Consider the following 19392-nt stretch of genomic DNA (forward strand, 5'->3'; position numbering starts at 1 on the left):
ATATGTATATACCTCTATCATTTTGGCTGGTTCTGCTGGAAGCTGACGCAGCCCTCGACTCATTGGAATCTGTGCTCAAATATCCGGAATCTTCAGTTTTTCCCCTTCCTGCAGAATCTACGTACCTCTGCCAAGCTCTCTTAACATTCGACGATTTTTGAGAGTTCGTCATCATCTCCTCGGTATTGGCCATTTTGTCCAAATTTTTGTTTTTGGCGTTGAGTTCATCCTCCGTCCATTTATCATTGTCCCTCATGGAATCAAGGTTGGTTCGCTCAACTTCCTGTTTGGGATTCAGAATAAAGGGTTCCCTGTGGAGATCGTAATCAGGAAACGATGGCTTGTTGTTGTTTATTTCACACTTTTTGGATTTCAACTGGATCAAATCCACAGTTCTGTCAGGAATACCAACTGAGCTCGGCTTCTTGTTGGATGTTTTAGAATTGGCACTCCTGTTTTTCCCGTTTTTTGGCGGTAGAGGCGGCTTGTTTGTCAGGCTATCTGAAATTCATTGGAATAAGTAATTTTCATTGGGCAAGTAGATCACAGAATGAGTCAAAAACTGTACAGAAAACTTACCAGCGATGAGTATCTTTCTAGGAGGTTTCGGATAATCGTATAAAGGTGTGTTGTCATGTGGAGGAGGAGGAATAACATCGGGCTGTACAGTCTGCCTCTGTCTTCTGCTGTGTCTCTCTTCCAAAGTGAGCAATTTTTCTTCCTCCGACATGATCCTGAACATATTCTCCGCAGTCTTTCCCCTTGTTTTCGCCTCGTAGATCTCCCTCAAACTGCCGAAATTCCGATTGAAAGTGTTCAGAGTCTGATTTATCGTATTGTCCTTCCTGAAACTTCCCGTGGTCCTCAGAAGAATTTGTTGCGGACGTTCTAGAGAATCCACGTAAGTCTCCGTAGGTCTGTCGTATTTCTTGGAAGGTTTCCTGTCCAGCGTATCCGGTTCGAAACTATCGGAATCGTTAACTGGGATGTAATTGTCCAGACAGTCTTCCACCTCTATCATCAATTTCCCTGGTTGATTCTCCAAGCCATAACAAACTTTCAATTCGCGTTTATCCATGGTTGGACTGTTGGAATCACTCGGGGAAGAAGGGGAACTATTGTAATTATATCCGTTATTGACGTAGACTTCGCTCACCAAACTATAACCTTTGTTCTTCTGGAGTATTTCTGGGAGTTTGTACAAATTATTCCCCTTTTTTAAGACTATTAGTTCGTACTCATTCTCAGTGTCTGAGGCGCTGGTACTGTTCCCTGTCGGCAACTTAGATATTGTTCTATTTCCCGTCTTCTTATTGAACACGGCGTTTCTCATGGTCATTTCTTCGTCCATGGGTAAAGCTGAGCTCAAGCTTGGACTTGGCTGGGAAGAAGACGCATCGGTGTATTCGGTTGGCGTGGTTTCCCTTTTTTGCGGCCTCTCTAAGCTATCAGCCTCATAATCCATGGAGAAATTACCTAACCTCTTATTGATACCATTGGAGACAGCAAATTCTTCAATGACCGCCTTCATATTCTTCTTCGTGATAGTTGGAATCTTCGAATCCCTAGCAATCCCGAATTTTCCTCCGGCAACTGAATTCCCATTTTCATTTGCGACGGTATCGTAGATGTTCTCCACGCTACCACCAGATGGCTTCAGACCACCCGGAGGTAGAGGTGGTGGCATTTTGGGCTTCTTTATTTTGCTACTCTGGCGTCTTCTCGACCTAATCGTTTTATTATAGGTTTCTGACCCCGAACAATCGCTTTCCGAAGCTTTATCTGATGATAAATGCGGGGACATGGGTCTTTTCGAACTACCAAAATCCGGCGAGAGGGATCTAGTGGGTGATTGCTTTTCTCTCACGTTGACTCTTCTCGTTTCTTTCTTGCTAACGGATCTTGTTATTGGCCTTGCAGGTGGTAAGGTAGGGTGGACATTAGAAGGTGTCCGTATTCGTTTGGGACTCTTAATGGAGGCTGTTGATCCATTCTCGGAAGCTGCCTCTGAATTCTTGATCACTGGTATGTCTTCCAACCATTTCCTTATATTCCTCTGCTTGGCATCTTGCGTCACTACCAAGCAGTTACTGCAGGGGGTCACGACAGGAAGCTCTGGGAATTTTGGGCGGGAACCATTAGATTGACATCCCGGACACCCGGAGCAAGATTTCCTTCTGCTGTTCTCTCTCTTCAGACTTATTATGCTACCCTTCCTACTGGGAGGATTGAAATCGTAGGAATGAACGCTCAAACCATAGTCTTCTTCTGGTATTCCTAACAAAGATGGCACGAATCGTTTGGCTTCCATCTTCTGCTTGGCTATCGAAATAACCTCTCTGATCTTCTGAAGAAACTCCAAGGCTGCTGGTGGTGGAGCCTGGAATGTTCGAAGGATTAAATGAAGGCAAAAGAAAGTCTCGATGAAACTAGTGCTGGGTTGGTCCCCTTAGAACCCCGCTTAAGAATTCCAATATTATAAAAACAACTTAAAATTTCACAGTTTTTCCTAAACAAATTTGAACCTGATTTCTATCAATTGTTGAGAATAGTGTACCTATAATGAATAAATAATAATTAATAGGTATTCATTAGAATCTCACCACAAGAAGATGAGGCTCAAAATAGGCCGGATTGAAGTAGAGCTTTTTCCTAATGGTTCCATTAGGGGTTCTAAGATCATCAGATCTATCTTCTCTCCCTTCCAATGTTTCAATAATCGAAACATTCTCCTCTGGCAAACGCTCAATATTAGAGTTTTCTTGAAGGGTGTAATCATGCTGATTTGTTCTCGTCTTCGAGAATGTTTGTTGAGGATGTATTACGACCGATGTTAACTGTTGCTGAAAACCAGTAAAAATAAGTTTCAGGGTTTGAATGTTAACTTCCTTACTCACATGGATGATTCTTTCTTCTTGGCGTAAGATGTCGGAATTGCCATCCTCATCACTTCTAGTCCCTTCTTCACTGTCGGGGGGTTGGAAATGTGCGGATAAACCTAACAGAGGGTTGTTTTTAATGATTCCCTCTTCTGCTAGGGAATGAGGATCTTGGTTTTGATTTTCCTTCGATTTGTTGCTAGTTCTCAGTCTGTTTCTCTTACGGATATGTAGATAGAGGAAAACTGATGCAACGTATATTAAACCTAGGAGAACCGAACAGATTCCTATCGCCACGTATTCTGGAACCGTCAAGCTTCCATTGTCTTCAGATAAGGTTTGAGCATTGGACATGAAAGATACCTCGCTTATATCTACAAAAAACATTCAAGTGGTAAGAAAATCTATACGCCATCCAGAAAAAACTCACTGTAAGGATTCAGATTATTCATGGGTGTGCCAACAACTCGAAATGCTACGGATGGCGAAGAAATTTTCGTGGTTGAATTTTGTACGTCCGCCACTTCTCTGCATTTGAAATAGACTAATATCATACGGCCTGATAGCCTCAGTCTTAGGTCTGCCTCTCCGTCCCACTGAAAAATCGGAATTAGGTATGGCCTAACGTAATGTGAATGTGATAAACAATTACCTGGAGAAAGCTTTTTCCCTCATCTCTGTACAAACGAAACGGGACGTCGCTGTTGATGGGATTTCTCAAATCCATCCAGCCTCTGGTGGTTAAGAATTTTGCCTTCGACACCGCACATACTGCTGTCTCAAGACCTACAAGGTGAAAGGGTTGAGAATGAAGTCTTCGGAGCGAGTTTTGTTATAAGAATCGAAAGCAAATATCAATCTGATAAATTTTTTCATTTTTCTTAAACAGTGGAATGATTATTATTATTTTATACAAGATTTCGCCACCGTTTTGACTTCCTGCACTATCGCGAATGAAATAGGATTTTTCATTTCAAGTAAATAACTATCGATTGAAATTTATTCTGGGAGGATTCTGCATTTCTTAATAAACTTTTTAGGGTTTTCACTCCCAATCTCCGAAACAAAATCAATTGAAAATGAAATAAACGATTTGCTCCTGCGTAAATTCTTGCACTAATTCGTCAGGAGCAAATTAACTAGAAAAAATTTTTGCCTGACAATGAACTGAAAATAAAGAACGTTGAAATTATAATTAATGTCAAACAAAAGCTACAATTCAGAAGATTTTCGAAAATTGGTTTTTCGTCTGATGAAGGAGTCTGATATAGACTCCGAAACGTTACAACATAAAATTATAATTTCAACGTTCTTTATTTTCAGTTCATTGTCAGGCAACAGAGTTAATTTGCTCCTGACAAATTAGTGCAAGAATTTACGCAGGAGCAAATCGTTTATTTCCTTTTTAATTGATTTTGTTTCAAAGATTGGGAGTGAAAACCCTAAAAGAAGTATTAAGTAAATAACTAGTTGCGAAAAAATTTAGGGATGATTGCTTGTCAAAAAATAATGTGGGTCCTTTATATAAATTTTTATTTGAGCAGCCTCTGCCCAGATATAACTTCTTAAATATTGCACCTGAGAGAAAACTCACAGAAATAAAATTGAGCACACATTCTATTGAAGCAAGAGGCCATAACGAAAATTTTGGTGATGTTTCTTTATAATTGCAAGGGCAAAAAAATCCACCACTAAAATTTGTTTCGCAAGAAACTTTTTCCTTATTCATGTATACCGTTAAGAAAATAATACTTGATGGCTTGATTCATTTTGAGCTAATAAGCTCCTTGCTAAAAGTGACGTTTTTTTCAGAAAGAAAATAATTTATCAACAGGTAAGTAGAGAATGAGTCTTATAGGCTAGAATTATCTTCGAACTTATATTTACATAGTTGCGGACATTATAGACATTAAAAAAAATAGACTGTGTGCTCAATTTCCTTTCTATCGGTTTTCAGGTTTCTAAGAAAAAAATCAAAAAATGCTTTCTAGGTACCATCATTGAGGGGCTGTAGGGTAGGGGTTAGGGTAGCTGAGGTTTTTAAATGATCACCCTAACTTTTTGTATCAGAAAAATATTTATCTTTTGTTGTCGAGATTTGGTCATTGATAGGTTTTTTACCCGCCTTTTTTTATGTGTAGATTACAGGGATAATCTCAGTGAATTCGAATTTTCACTTTATTCACGTATTTTTAGGGCGGTCGCAAAAATTTTTAGCGTTATTCTCTTCTCTGAGCAAAACGAGAATTCCAAACATGATTTTTATTTCGAAAAGATACAGTGCCGCACCATTGGTTCTCCAAGAAATCCAAGAAGAATAGTCAATTCAAAACCACTGGTAGGAAGGATAACTTTATTTGAAGGTACATAAAAAAATGCACCTTGCTGTATCGAAGAGATGAAGCAAATTGCCTAATAAAGATATTAACAATATCAGCACAGTTGTTTTTGTCGAAACTACAGCACTCTATACCTCAAATTTTTGATTTTTCACGACATTCGTGCATATATGTATGAAGTTTTGTCACGAATTGGTCCAAGAATGGCCCTCCTCCTCCTAAATATATTAAACATGTCTTCAAGGATTACCCTGTATGCTTTCGATGCAGGTAGTGAGGTAATACTTCCAAAAAACCTAACCTAATCATAACTTTTATTATATAGATTTTCAATGACATAATGACATTCCAACATACCGTTTCAAACTCCAACCAATTTCAAAAATGACTTGAGACATACTGTTTAAAATGATCCGAAGCTTTTAGTATCCTTGTATTCCCACCGAGGTATTTTTTAAACGGTCCGTACGAACACCAAGATTGCAATATTTTCATTCTGCAAGGATATACTTGACTATTCAGCGTGAAATCGAATGAAACGATGGTTTGAGAAACTACAAAGACAAACGAGTAGAGGCTAATCAATTACCACGCTGCTTAAGTCCACACGGTACCCGGATGGCCGAGTTTCGTAGTAAATCAACCTTTATTTGTCTTCTGAAACGAAAGCACCTTATAAAATTTTTATTGGCATGGTGCAGCGCCATTCAACTCTTGACATTGTTGGAGTTATTGCTCTAAGTATTCATTCAAGTTCCACACATTGATCGTCCGAGAATGGACGTGAAACACGTCGAATGCGTACGGAGATATTTTGTTCAGAAATGCCTACAACATTCCGCCATTTGTCATCTGTATGTATGGAACGATACGTTTCATAACAGCAAAGTGATGCAGAAGGTGGGATAATCTGAGATCGAGTTTTTCAGTAATCCTTTCATGTCTTCGACGACTTAATCGAAAAATGTATAGTTATTCGGAACAGCACTTTTTTCATGAAACAGTGACTTCCATTCCATACCAAATTTGTATAGGATCAATTTATGAATGCCTAGTAGAAGATTCTCTGCACACAGACAATACGTCAATATAACTCGTAAAACACTTATGGCACTAAAGAGATTAGGCAGCACAGATTAAGTGGACTTGAGTTGTAGTACAATTTCGAAAAATAGTTAAACCTAGCTCGCGTCAGTTCTCACAGAATGTGACCAGGCCAGGAATAGGCCACGTTGGGTGGCCTATTAGCCGTATTAGATTATATTGTACTCTAAATTTGGGCTCTAGGATTAAGGCTTCTGATCTATCTGACTAAAATATTTTCAGTGTTGCGAAAAATTACTACAAATTTCGTTGTTTCAAATAGAATATCCTATTTACTATAACTTTTTTTGCTTCTCTATCCCCATGTGAGTATTTTTGTCATGAATACTTCCCTATTCCTATTCCTGATACTTTTGGAAATACGTATTAACGGTTGTCCACAAAAAATTGCCAAAAACATGGATTCAATGAAATAGGCACAGAAAAGACAGTTCATACTTCAGGAGGCTGAAATTTTGAAAATATGTCCCTGAGATTCTCAGGATGAGTTCCGTGTAGAAGAAACTTGGTTTGTGATACACAGGGTGTTCCAAATTCTCTTCACATTGACATAGAGAATGGACTGAGCAATACCTGTATAAAAGTGTCTGCTGCGTAGAAAGAGAGTAAGCTATGATGCTGCTAATACTTGTCTCTTTTCGATGGACATATACTTGAGTGTGGACCAATTAAAATTCTTAAAAAAGACAACATCTGGCCGAATGTTTGTTTGTTTCTTTCACATTTTCTGCAGCTTTAACTCGAAAAGCCCCATAGAGTAGATAACTATCGTATCCAAGCAGTTAACTATAATTTTTTTTTTGACTAGAAGATATATCTCGTAAGCTTGGCATGAAATTTCCAAAAACTATGATTTTGATCTTATTACAAAACGTTTTTTTTTTGTTCGTGAGCGTCATCAGTCAATAGTTGCCTGAAATATTTTGTAGCGTTGTTTCAACATAATCTCGTGTTCAATGAGATGGAGAAAAAAGTGCTGATGAATTGACTTTTGGAGCTTTGTGATTAATCTTTCAAAAACATTATTACCAATAGGTAATAATGTTGCCCAAAGCAACCTCTAGAAAAAGGAGAAACAATGGAAATATATAGATAGAGCATATTTAGTAAACATTTTTACTAAATAAAATTGAATTTTATTTTTTTCAACCTGAAAAATGTTTCAGGTTCGATATAAAATTCAATTTGTATTTGTGAAAGTACTGTATAGTGAAACTCGTTCTTCCAATTCAAGTTATCGAAAGACCTTCCACGAAGGTATCAAACGGCATGATAAGTGAAGTGGCAGCCATGAAATTCGTTGAACCAACTAATTTTTTTTTTGTGAAGATGCACCTTTCTCTTCTGATTTAAAAATCGAGATTGCCTGTTCATAATTAATAACTGAGCTGCAGAAACAAGCTTTACAAGTGCAATTTGTGCATTTAATGCAGTTATCTGGTCGAAAAATTCATTGAAACAAAATCCAATTTAAAATAAAAAAAAGTAGATTTTGATTAAAAAACGCCTTTATTTCAGCCGATAATGATGGCCTGCCATTACGTGTAATGGTTTAAATATGGATAAAATTTCATAATGAATAAGATGGAATATATTCTTCGAACGAATATATTAAAAAAAAATCTCTGGGAATAATATTAATTGGAGGATCAAGCAATGCCGACAACTTACACGGCTTTTTTGGCATGTTCGAAATCATTTCAGAAATTAAGATCAAAGTTTAAATTATTAATGGAGAGGCTTTCATGAGAAAATGTCGTTCTGGCCATAACAAGAAAATCGTTAAATTTTTTTCGACTCCATGACTTGTCCGAAAATGTTGAGTGACCTCATCAGCATTCTGTATTGTCTTATATCTGTATATCTATAATGTTTCTTTCATTAATTAAAATTTTTTCTGCAACCCATTAACCATATGCTCGCCCATAGCGTTTATGGAATGAGAGTTTACTCAATTTTGTCTGAAAGAAATATGAAGGTAGAAATGGCCTTTCTCTCAAAAACGATATATATTTATATAGAACAGAATATAATTTCACCAAAAACGTCATTAGACTGTGGACAGAACCGAGAACATCAAATATAGACAACAAGATATTTAAACACAAGAAACTATTGCCATTTTTCTGGTTGGCTCATAGTGATGGTATGAATTATTCTGAGAACTAAGGAACAATTATTATTATTTCTATAAATTGTCTACAGTATCGTATATCTTGGAGTAACTCAGTATATACCAATTCGTGTTAAGCTATTTTTTCCAGTCAAACCAATAAATTCAAATTTTCATTTGAAACAATTGAGATGAATTAATGTTCTCAAGTATACTTTCTTAGGCATTTATATAACTAGGTTCGGCTTTTTTTTTTTGATGAATTTCCATGTGTAATTTCTTATTGAAAACTTCAGCATTTATTATTATAGCTAATATTGCTGGGGAGCTGGGACTAATTTATTTATTTATTTATTTATTTATTTAACATAAACAGGAATCCTAACGGGAAAACCCAATAACAAGGATTCACCAATATACAAGAAAACAAACACCTACAATAATGATCATGAACTTATATTACAAGAATAATAATAATAAGGGAGGAAAAGTTTAAAAATATCTTCTTTTTCTAATAATTTCTACACGTATAAGCACATAGTCTTCTCCTAAAAACAGCTTGTGAAGTGTTGAATATGTCAATGAAATATTTCTAATTCAAAGAAGGATATTGAGAATTTTGTTTAAAATGAAATATCGTGACTCATGTCGTGGTATTTTTAGAAAAAATTGGATTTTGACTGTATATGGACTTTAAATTTTGGAATGCTTAAAATTTTTATTTAAGAATAGATCTAGATTCGATAAAGAGGTGAAAAACAGATACCCAGTGAGATCCAGGGATCTTCATTATCCTGTACACCGTCTCACTATGACAGAGAAACATCCACAATATATGTGCATATAGGCTTTTCGATCATCTGCCTCAACGAATGAGGGTTTTTGGTTCTTACGAGATGTATGTTCAAAATATCAAACCGTTTTTGTTGAGATTGGAACCATATTCTTTGAATGATGATTTCAACAGATTCATGAATGATTAATAAAATGTTTGACGTCCCCCTTTTGCAGTTTTATGTATTTGTATGTAGAATGTAATAAGAAACAATTCATTTATTTATTTATTTAATATTAACCTACTATTCCTGAATTGTTTTCGTTTCATTGCTGATGACAACTGTTTACAAATTATAATCGGAAAAATTAAATTATTAATATATTTTTCATAAAAAGAAACTTTTTTCTCGAACATATTTAGCAGAATGCTGTCATAAATTATGAGGTCCACTTATTCATTCAAGGATTTTATCGTTCTTTCTCCAGCGTAATGTCCATCAGAACAAATAATTGTTAATCAAAATAGGTTTATGATTATGTCGATAAAACTCCGAATTTAAACAAATTTATAGTTTATCCATTATGTTATCTTGAAACGGTATATTCTAAGCCATTTCATAAGATCAGGTGAATTTTTTGAATAGCTAATGAGGCACTTCGCCGATTCATCTTGTAATGAAATTCAAAATTTACATAAATCTGGAAAACAGATGTCGTATTTTCTGTTTCTTGCGGTTTCAAAATGGGAATGACACGAGCAGTTTCGTTTAAAACCATTCGTTTTAATGAGTTGAACTACTGTACAATTTAATAATCTCGGAATCTGAGGTATACCTCAAAAATTCATAGCTGTATCTTCTCCGGCGTTCTTTTATTTTCGAGAATGTTAGCGTTGATGGGTTGATGATTGCTGATTAGACATTAGTTGAATATTCCGTTGGGTTCTATAGAAGGAATCCATGCAAGGAATCTTGCTGTTCTATTTTTCAACATCTAGAAAGACTGATGGTTCATTCTACCCAATGATGAATTTGGGTGTCGAATAAACGAAAATCAGTTTTGTGAGTTGTTTTGTATGAGCAATACTCTCAGTATGTCTTAAGCTAGCTGGTAATGTTTTCAACCAAGATGGTTCTCTGATATGAAACATCCACAAGAAGGTTCACGTATAGCTGTACAGGGTGTACAAAATTCGAAATTCTAAGAGTTAAGGCAAAACAGATGGCATCTTTCTGAGCTCTCTTTCAGAGAATTGGTGAAAACCGTAGGCTTCTACACTTCGTTTTTGAGTAATCACCAAAAATTGAGATTTCGACGATTTCGAAATGTTCACAAAACACATCCTGAAGAAATTCATGATTCTCTTTTCCCCTGAAAAAAACCAGGAACCGTGTCATCAGTTTTGCTTTAGCTCTTCTAGTCTCCGAGATCTCCTCTCTCTTCATGAATTTGGGACACCCTGTACAGTTATTTTTGGACCATCCCTGTTTTTAACTTGTGGATAAGGTTTTCTCAAATGCACCCCATAACTTGTCACACAAATGATCTTTTCAGAACCCTTGAATTTCGAAATACGAGGATGTATTGATATCTAGTTAGCCTAGACCAGTTCCATACATAAAAAAATATTGCGTTACCATAGCAACGAACAATAACTCATTAGAAGTGTCAGTGTGAAGTTTGAGGTCGAAAAAGTAAACCAGAGTTATGCAATAAATCGAAAGAAAGATGTCCACCGAAATTGTGAAAATCGAAAAATTGGAGTATCGAGCCATCATCAAGTACATGTATCTAAAAGGGTTTAGAGGTTTACGAAGACATACTTAATACCCTTGGTGATCAATGTCCTTTCCTTTTTTATTGAAGATGATGACCGATCGGGAAGGCCAGTTTCCGTGTCAGTCCCAGAAAATATCGATGCAGTTCATGGCATGATTTCATCAGACCATCGAATTGGCCTAAAACGGATATCTGAAGCACTGAATATTTCATACGAACGAGTTCTCCTGTCCAAATTGACGTGAACTATATAGTTCACGTCAAATTGCTGCAAAATAGATCCCCAAATGTTTGAATGTTGACCAAAAGCGTGCAAGGGTGGAAGCATTGCGTTCGATCTGTACTCGATTTGAAAACGATGTAGACTTCTTAAACCGAATTGTTACTATGGATGAGACTTGGGTACATTTCTACGATCCAGAAACAAAGCAACAATAGATGAAATGGCGACACTCTGGTTCTCCAAAACCTAAGAAATTTAGTGACCAAAAATCTGCTGGAAAAGTTCTTGCTTCAGTTTTTTGGGATTGCCATGGAAAAATCATGATTAATTTTTTAGATAAGGGTAGAACAATAACCGGAGATTACTATTCGACATTACTGACTACTCTTCGGGAAAAAATTAAAGGGAAAATACGCGGAAAGCTATACAAAGGTGTTTTGTTTTTGCAGGATAACGCCCCAGCTCACAAATTCCATGTTGGATGCAAAAAATTCGAGATTTAGGGTTTGAATTACTAGAACACACCCCTTATTCACCAGATTGGGCTCCATCCGACTATCATCCCAACGAGGAAGTAATGAAAGCTGTGGAGGCCTGGTTAGAAGAAATATTTTTTTTGTAGAGCTAGAGACGTTGCAGGTTCGCTGTAATAAATGTATCCAATTAAGAGGAGAATATGTTGAGTAATAAAATAATTTGACATTGCATTTTGTTTGGTTCTATAGTAGGCTAAGAATTTTTCAATATGTCCTCGTAGATACGATGAAATTTTAAATTTCAATAAATAAAAAGAAAATCCTATGAGGATGCTACGAGTATTTATCCATTCTCGTATTACTGATCATTATCCGCATCATCAGGATAAAAATCTTTGAAGTCGGTTCCATCTCAAATGAAACTTTAGTACCTAACCAATCGATACGTCTCACTATAAAATTAGCCGCGAAGAGATTTTCAAAATTCAATAAAATAGGAATAACGGCTTCCTTATCTACCACACATCATTGTTCATGGACTGGAACCATAATTCTCTTATTAGCATTGATGAAGTTATTCCATTATTCACGCTTCTTTCGGTGCAGCTGAACGAATCAATCGTATCGCAGAGACTGTAGGATATGATACTCTTTCTGATTAAGCACACCTGATGGCAGGTAGAATTTCATAATATCGCACAGATGACGTCTCCTTACCTTGCTACAGTTACAAGTAATGTTCATTAAAGGTGTGTAGCCACGAAGAGTTTGGTAATAGAATAGTTGTGTTGGTCGCTAGAGTTCTGGATCAAATATGATTCTGACGTGGGCAATCAAAAAAATTCTTCGTCAAGTAGGCTGTGGAATTTTGGTCGATATTCTGTGCTCCTGTTGTACCTTCTTCCAGGCAAACTGTTAAGTTACTATTCTGACTGTTGTTGTATTGAAATATTTTCGGCACATTCATCAATACTTAATGAGGACACCACTTTGAAAATAAAATTTATGTCCATCTTAGAAGGAGTGCAGAAATTTTTGAAATATAAATGAATGAAAATTACCGATTTGTCAGTATGAATGTAGAACAAAAGAAGATATAAAGATTTGAGGGATGTTATATTAGAGGATTTGCAAAGGCAGAATTTTTGTGAATAAACGGAATTTTCATCTGGTGCAGTTTGAAAGATAATAGTAACAAGTATCGAATTTGCCACCACCCTGTATAGAACTTTCAATCAATATTCCCATTATTCTCCCATGAAAATTATCAACTCTATCATCAAATTTGAAGAGTCATTAAGCTTCCTTGGCAGATATTTCTGTTATATTAGTTGATGAAATGCCCACTCGAATAAAAAATGATAATTTTGTTACTGCTTTAGGAGAAAATCATATTTGGCCAAATTTTTTACTTGAAACTTCAAAAAATGTCAGTTATCACAAGAACTCTTGACTGAGGAGCCTATAACAATGCAAGAAAATATTTCGGTGAGTGCAGTTCTTCATGAAAAATGAATGCATTTTAACGTGTGAGATAACCATATTCGAAATTCACCAATAATTAAAATAAGGAATCATAATAGCCACCTACCTACTTGATTTGATCATATCCCTATGGACAAAATAATAGGCCCATCTTCGCATGACTACTTGATCTTTTCAAACGACATACTTTGCATGAAATATATTTTTTTTACATTGAGTATGATTAGAGATCAAAAAAGGTTTAATTCGTTAGCAGAATCACGATAGAGTTATTGAACAACCAGTCACCTTCCACACCACCTGAACTATTGTCAACACTTCTTCAAGAGGACACTAGAATCCTCATTGCTAACAACAACATTTTCCCAACTCCCCATATCACGCTATATGTATATGATTCCTTTGCAGATCGAAACAAGTTTCATTCTCTGCTATGAAGTAGCAGAAGCTTCACGATAAATAAACATATGGGTACGGTAAAGTACTTCACAATTTATGGTAGCATCGCGGGCATTTAAAAGCAAACCTAACGCGTGGCATTCCCACTTATATGGAACTATTGGGAATACTTATCTGAAATGGTTCTTCTTCAACTATCCAGAGACATTAGCAACCTGTGCTGGGATCTTCTACATTCCAAGACATAGGCACTTTGGCTATACCTCACGTATTGCTTCCGCATCTAATGTCGTGTTTCAATCTACCAGTCTCTCTGCGAATGGGTACTGGGTGTCCGAACATTATAGATTACAGATTTGAGTTCATTCTCTTCACTCGAACTTGGATTTATCAATCCAGGGTTAGTCTTTGACTCGTACAAATATTCTAACATTAGATTCTCGAGATAAAAAAAACACTTTTTTCCCATACCAGTTTTTCCTTATCGGCTCAGTTCAAAATATACAGGCTGTTCAAAAACCATAACAAAATGTTAATTTTAGTTTTATCTCACAAATGTTTTTATCGAATGAAATGAATTATAGTTTTTCATTTATTTGATGAATCTTCTTCGAACACAAGATATCTTCACGTCTTCCAGTTTTCTCATTATGACCATTACGTACCATAAAAATACCCAAAATTTGAAGAACCCAACTCTTGAAACTAAGTTGGACGCTATATAGTGAGTATTTGAACGTTTCGTAAAATGAAAGTAGGTATTCTTCATATGTTCTCGTATAATGCGCCGTTTTCGAGTAATTTGATGTTCAAAAATAAAAAAATTCTGCGAATTTCGAAAAAATGAATTGACCGAATGCAAGTCTTTTTAAAAGATCAACAGATGTGTAGTGTCACAGATTTAGCTAGTTATTCTGAGGGTAATTTTATTTCTCATGGCACAGCTCACTATGAAAACTTAAAATGGCTATATCTCATCAGGGCCGAATTGGAAAAAATGGTATAGGAAAAAAGGTGTCTTTTGACCTCAAAGACCTGCTGTTAAAATATTTGTATACATTAAAGACGGGTAGATCTGAATGAATTCATAAAATATTCAGTAGACTGGTCGATTCTGATTTTTGGATGCAAATTTTTTTGAATCAGTTCTGAATTCGAATTCATTATAACGTTTGAATAGATTATAGATATATCATACATGAATACTTTAATTTCTAGGTGCAGTTCAAATCGTGATATGATGAAATGGGTATGATGTAAAGTTCAAGAAAATTTTGCTTTAAAATTCAAGTTTCACAAAAATGGATCATCAAATAATCAGGTGGTCAAAATTCAAACTTCAAGTTGATACCTATCTTATCAAATCTTCGCAATCAATTTCACGCCTACATTTTAAGATTTTTCCAAAAATGAATCTAGTTATGCAAATCACGACTATAGGCTCAGGAATTCAACGAATTTTAATCATTTCGACCTAAAACTGGTCTCCAGAAGAAAAAAATATTCGAATTTTCTCCGAACCTGTTTCCCTGAATGTGAAGAAATCTCGATATTTAGTTCAAACGGCCGAATGTGTTATCATAAATCCTCACTAATTGGGCAGCTATAACTTACGGTTATATCAATCGAAATTTAAAAATTTGTACATTATACCCGTTCTTTCGTGGCTTCACGCTTAGAACAGCATTAGCATTCGAAAAAGCGGCATATTTCTTAAATGAATTACGGCATTCGTTCTATTTTTCCGTGGAAGAACCCGTTTAATAGTTCCATATATTCACCGGCCACGAAAACTCCATCAAATTATGGAAAAACGTGGGGAACTGTTATATTAGTGGAGATCGAGATGATTGATATCGAAGGTATCAACACAGACTTGATTATGTCAGACGTGTCGAATGAATACCATATTTATTTTATCTCAACTGGTCTCAGCATTCCCAGTCTATTCTAATATGCAGCCATTTATTTTGATGTTTGTTTACAGAATGCGCTGGAAGAGTCAGAGAATAAATTGAGAGAGGATATCTCCAATGAGTCCAATCATGACATTAAGAAAGCATTAACCTCTCATTTTATTCACGAGAAAAAATTTGTTAATGGATGCAAGAATCTTTGACTCGTACAAATATTTCAACAGTAGATTCTTGAGGTCAAAAGGAACACTATACCATTTTTCTGATTTGGCCCTGATAAAAAGATATAGCCATTTTAAGTTTACATAACACAGGCCAACAAAATAAAAAAAAAATTTGGTGCCGGAAATCTAACATCTGATTTTAGATGTTTTTAATGTGCTGATTCCAAAAATGCCACAAGATTTTTTCTATCAGCTCTAGTTTCTGAGATACACGTTACAGGTTAAATGGTGAAATGGACAGTTCAAAACGTATTTTAAATTTTGTGTTCTTTTTCATAACGGTAACAAATATGGCTCAATTCCTATTGGTCATTCTACTAGCATGAAGGAAGAATATGAAACAATAGCATTAGTTTTGAGAAAAATTAAATACGAAGAACATCAGTGGTCAATTTGTGTTGATTTAAAAATGATTAACTTCCTCCATGGACAGCAGAGTGGTTATACAAAATATCCTTGTTTTTTGTGCCTTTGGGACAGCAGAGCTAAAAATGAGCACTGGGTTAACAAAAATTAGCCTTCAAGAGATGTCATGATTCAAGGAATACAAAACGTGATCAACGAACCTTTGGTTTCAAGAGAAAAAATCTTACTTCCGCCCTTGCATATCAAGCTAGGCCTAATGAAGCAATTTGTGAAGGCTTTAAATCGAGATGGAAATTGTTTTGGGTATTTGTCACGTAAATTTCCTGGCATTAGCACGGAAAAACTAAAAGCTGGTATATTTGATGGTCCTCAAATAAGGCAACTTGTTAAAGATCCACAATTCACCACATCAATGAACGAGACTGAATCTAACGCTTGGAGTTCATTTGTTCAAGTAGTACAAAATTTTCTTGGCAATCATAAAGCAGAGAATTACGTAGAATTAGTGGAAACTATGCTTTCAAATTTTAATATTCTCGGAAGTAACATGAGTATAAAAGTTCACTACCTCCACAGCCACCTAGATCGTTTTCCAGAAAACTTAGGTGATTGTAGTGAAGAACAGGGGGAAAGATTCCATCAGGATATTAAAACTATGGAAGATCGTTATCAAGGACGATGGGATGGCCACATGATGGCGGACTACTGCTGAAGCCTTCAGCGAGACTGCCCTAGTAAACTCCATTCTAGAAAATCGTATAAAAGAAAATTTTTATGTGATTAGTGACTAATGTAATTATGTAAATTAAGTTTTTGAAATAAATACTTAAATCCATGTGTCTTTGTTTTTTTTAACTGTCAATAGTAATATTATATATTATAACAGTTATAACGTAAATTATATACACAATTTTTTAAAAAAATCTCAAAAACTAGATCTGATAGACAAAATCTGAGAACTTTTTTACATTCTGCATCCAAAAATTACTCAGGAACAGTTAAAAAATCGCAGGCACCAAAATGTGTGTTGGCTTGTGAATCAGCTCTGTCACCCCAGGAAAAACAAAATTACCTTCAGAATAACTAGCTAAATATGTACCCAATTTTTCAAATTTCGCGGACACTTTCAAATATTTGAACATCGAATTACTCGAAAACGGCGCTATACGAGAAAATATGAAGAATATTTTTATTTTACAAAACGTTCAAATATCCATTAGGTAGCACCCAACTTTGTTTCAAGAGTTGGGTTCTCTGAATTTTTGGTATTTTTATGGTACGTAATGGTCATAATAAGAAAACTGGAAGACGTGGGTGATATCTTATTTTCGAGAAAGATTCATCAAATGAATGAAAAACTATATTCCGAAATTAATTTCATTCGTTTGTGAGATAAATAATTGAAAATACATTTTTTTAGTATTTCAACAGCCTGTATCTTTTAAACCTCGGAAAAAATGGTAAAGGAAAAAATTGTTTCCCTTGACCTCAAGAATCTACTGTTGAAATATTTGAACGAGTTAATGACTCACCCTGTAGGTATAAAGTATGTCTTCGACTTCCAATTCATTTTGACTGTATTTCAGACAATTAGCATCAATTGTACGTTGAAAAAATTGTTTTTTGGTGAATTTTTCAATGATTCCATTCAGTTGTCCTAATTACAAATAGATATTCTATAAATAGAATTCCTCAAATGAGGCCATAGGAAAAAATAAATTGTTGTAAGAGCACACGATATTGAAGAAATTCATGATCGGTATTGAGGTCATTCGATACTGAAAAACATGCTTCAGAATAGCTGAAGGTTTCTGCAGCTGTGGGTATCCAGATGGCTCTAACTTGTTGAAAATTACTATTGGACCATTCATTATAATCCAATTCAGCTATAAAAGGCATGATAATTTCTTCATCATAACTGCTGTTTAAATTCCATCAATGAAAATCTAAAATTTTTGAGAATGAAGTGCTATCTCAATGAAATTTTTTCATTGGTTTGGGATTCTCCACTTTCTAATATTTTGAGAGATGACACATCCAGAAAAATGAAACTAGGCTTCATAAAAAAAGCACGAAATGTTAGAGGAATTAAATCAGAGATCTCAGAAAAGAAAAAAGTAAATTTGAATATAAAAACAAATTGATGTCTTCTTTCCAGATTATATATTTTGCCATATTAATATCTATAAATCTGAGTGCAATGCCAAGGTTGAACAATCCTTTTATGTTTATATGATAATAAAATACAAACCACGTAGAAATATATGAAATTAGATATCCCCCAACGTACTGTTTCCTACAGTCATGGTATGGAAGCTCCATAATTTTGTCGTCCATGAGTTATTATCCTCGTTTTTCGCACTCCATTGTCGTTTTTTAATTGGGAATAACCAGATGTTTTCCACGAAAGTTATTCCCATTTTGATTCAAAACTTGAAGGGGTTTCTGTTGTTATAATAGTTAATCGCATTGTAGCCAGTCCAGTTTCTGGCTAAGTAGTTGAAGTTCAAGAAGTACATTAAGATGATCACCCGATAAGATTTCTCGGAGTAATTATGGAATAAAAAAGTTCTACAGTGTGGATTTTGCTGCAATTTTTTGTTGGGTATATTCTGATGGTCATTGACCATTGGTAAGGAGCGCCGCCGCTATCATGCTGGGAAAAAATTATTGAAGAGATCTAATATTATAGCTGCTTATTAAATCTTGGTTTTTGCTAGGATTTACACGTGAAAGTGAAAATTGGTTGAGAATCTCTATATCTTACATATACTTGTCGTTTGCCAATAACGGTAGTTGATTCATTCCGTCAACCAAAAAAGACTATTCCATAAATCATCTTCGAAGTTTCTTTATGAGGAAATTCAGCGTGACTGTGATTACTGAGTATGTAGGATATTTAAGCTATGACTCCTCTCCAACGTTAAAAATTCTATAGTGTCGATAGAAATAGAAGCCATCATCTTAATTTTTTTTCGGTTTAAACTTCCTTTATAGCTGGAATGAATACGTTTAGAGTAATTTCCTTTAAATGAAAAATTATCCTTGTGAGGTGAGGATACAAGTCTTCTGAAACTTTTTGGTGTTTTCACTCCACCATCTCTGAAACAAAATCAATTAAAAAATTGAAATAATTATTTGCTCCTGTGTAAATTCTTGCACTAATTTGTCAGGTGCAAATCAGATAGAAAAAATTGTTGCCTGACAATGAACGAAAAATGGAACATTAAAATGAAAACCCTAAAGAGTTTCAGAAGATGCAGAGTCCTCCCAGAAAGAATTTCAATCGATACCTGAAGATCAAGTTCACTA

At 35.2% G+C, this 19392-nt stretch overlaps 1 protein-coding gene across 1 annotated transcript in view; it reads right to left on the reverse strand.

Annotated features, from left to right (window-relative positions):
• The window catches only part of LOC123308382, a 91134-nt gene that overhangs the window by 551 nt on the left and 71191 nt on the right, over positions 1 to 19392 (reverse strand). Inside the window, exons 5-10 of the mRNA XM_044891004.1 lie at positions 3532 to 3665; positions 3310 to 3475; positions 2898 to 3253; positions 2604 to 2843; positions 580 to 2380; positions 13 to 501 (exon numbers count right to left, since the gene is read on the reverse strand). Of these exons, the coding sequence (XP_044746939.1) occupies positions 13 to 501; positions 580 to 2380; positions 2604 to 2843; positions 2898 to 3253; positions 3310 to 3475; positions 3532 to 3665 (3186 nt within the window). The remainder of the gene's footprint in view (positions 1 to 12; positions 502 to 579; positions 2381 to 2603; positions 2844 to 2897; positions 3254 to 3309; positions 3476 to 3531; positions 3666 to 19392) is intronic.

Source organism: Coccinella septempunctata, chromosome 2, assembly GCF_907165205.1.
Source record: "Coccinella septempunctata chromosome 2, icCocSept1.1, whole genome shotgun sequence".
Taxonomy (NCBI): Eukaryota; Metazoa; Arthropoda; class Insecta; order Coleoptera; family Coccinellidae; genus Coccinella; species Coccinella septempunctata.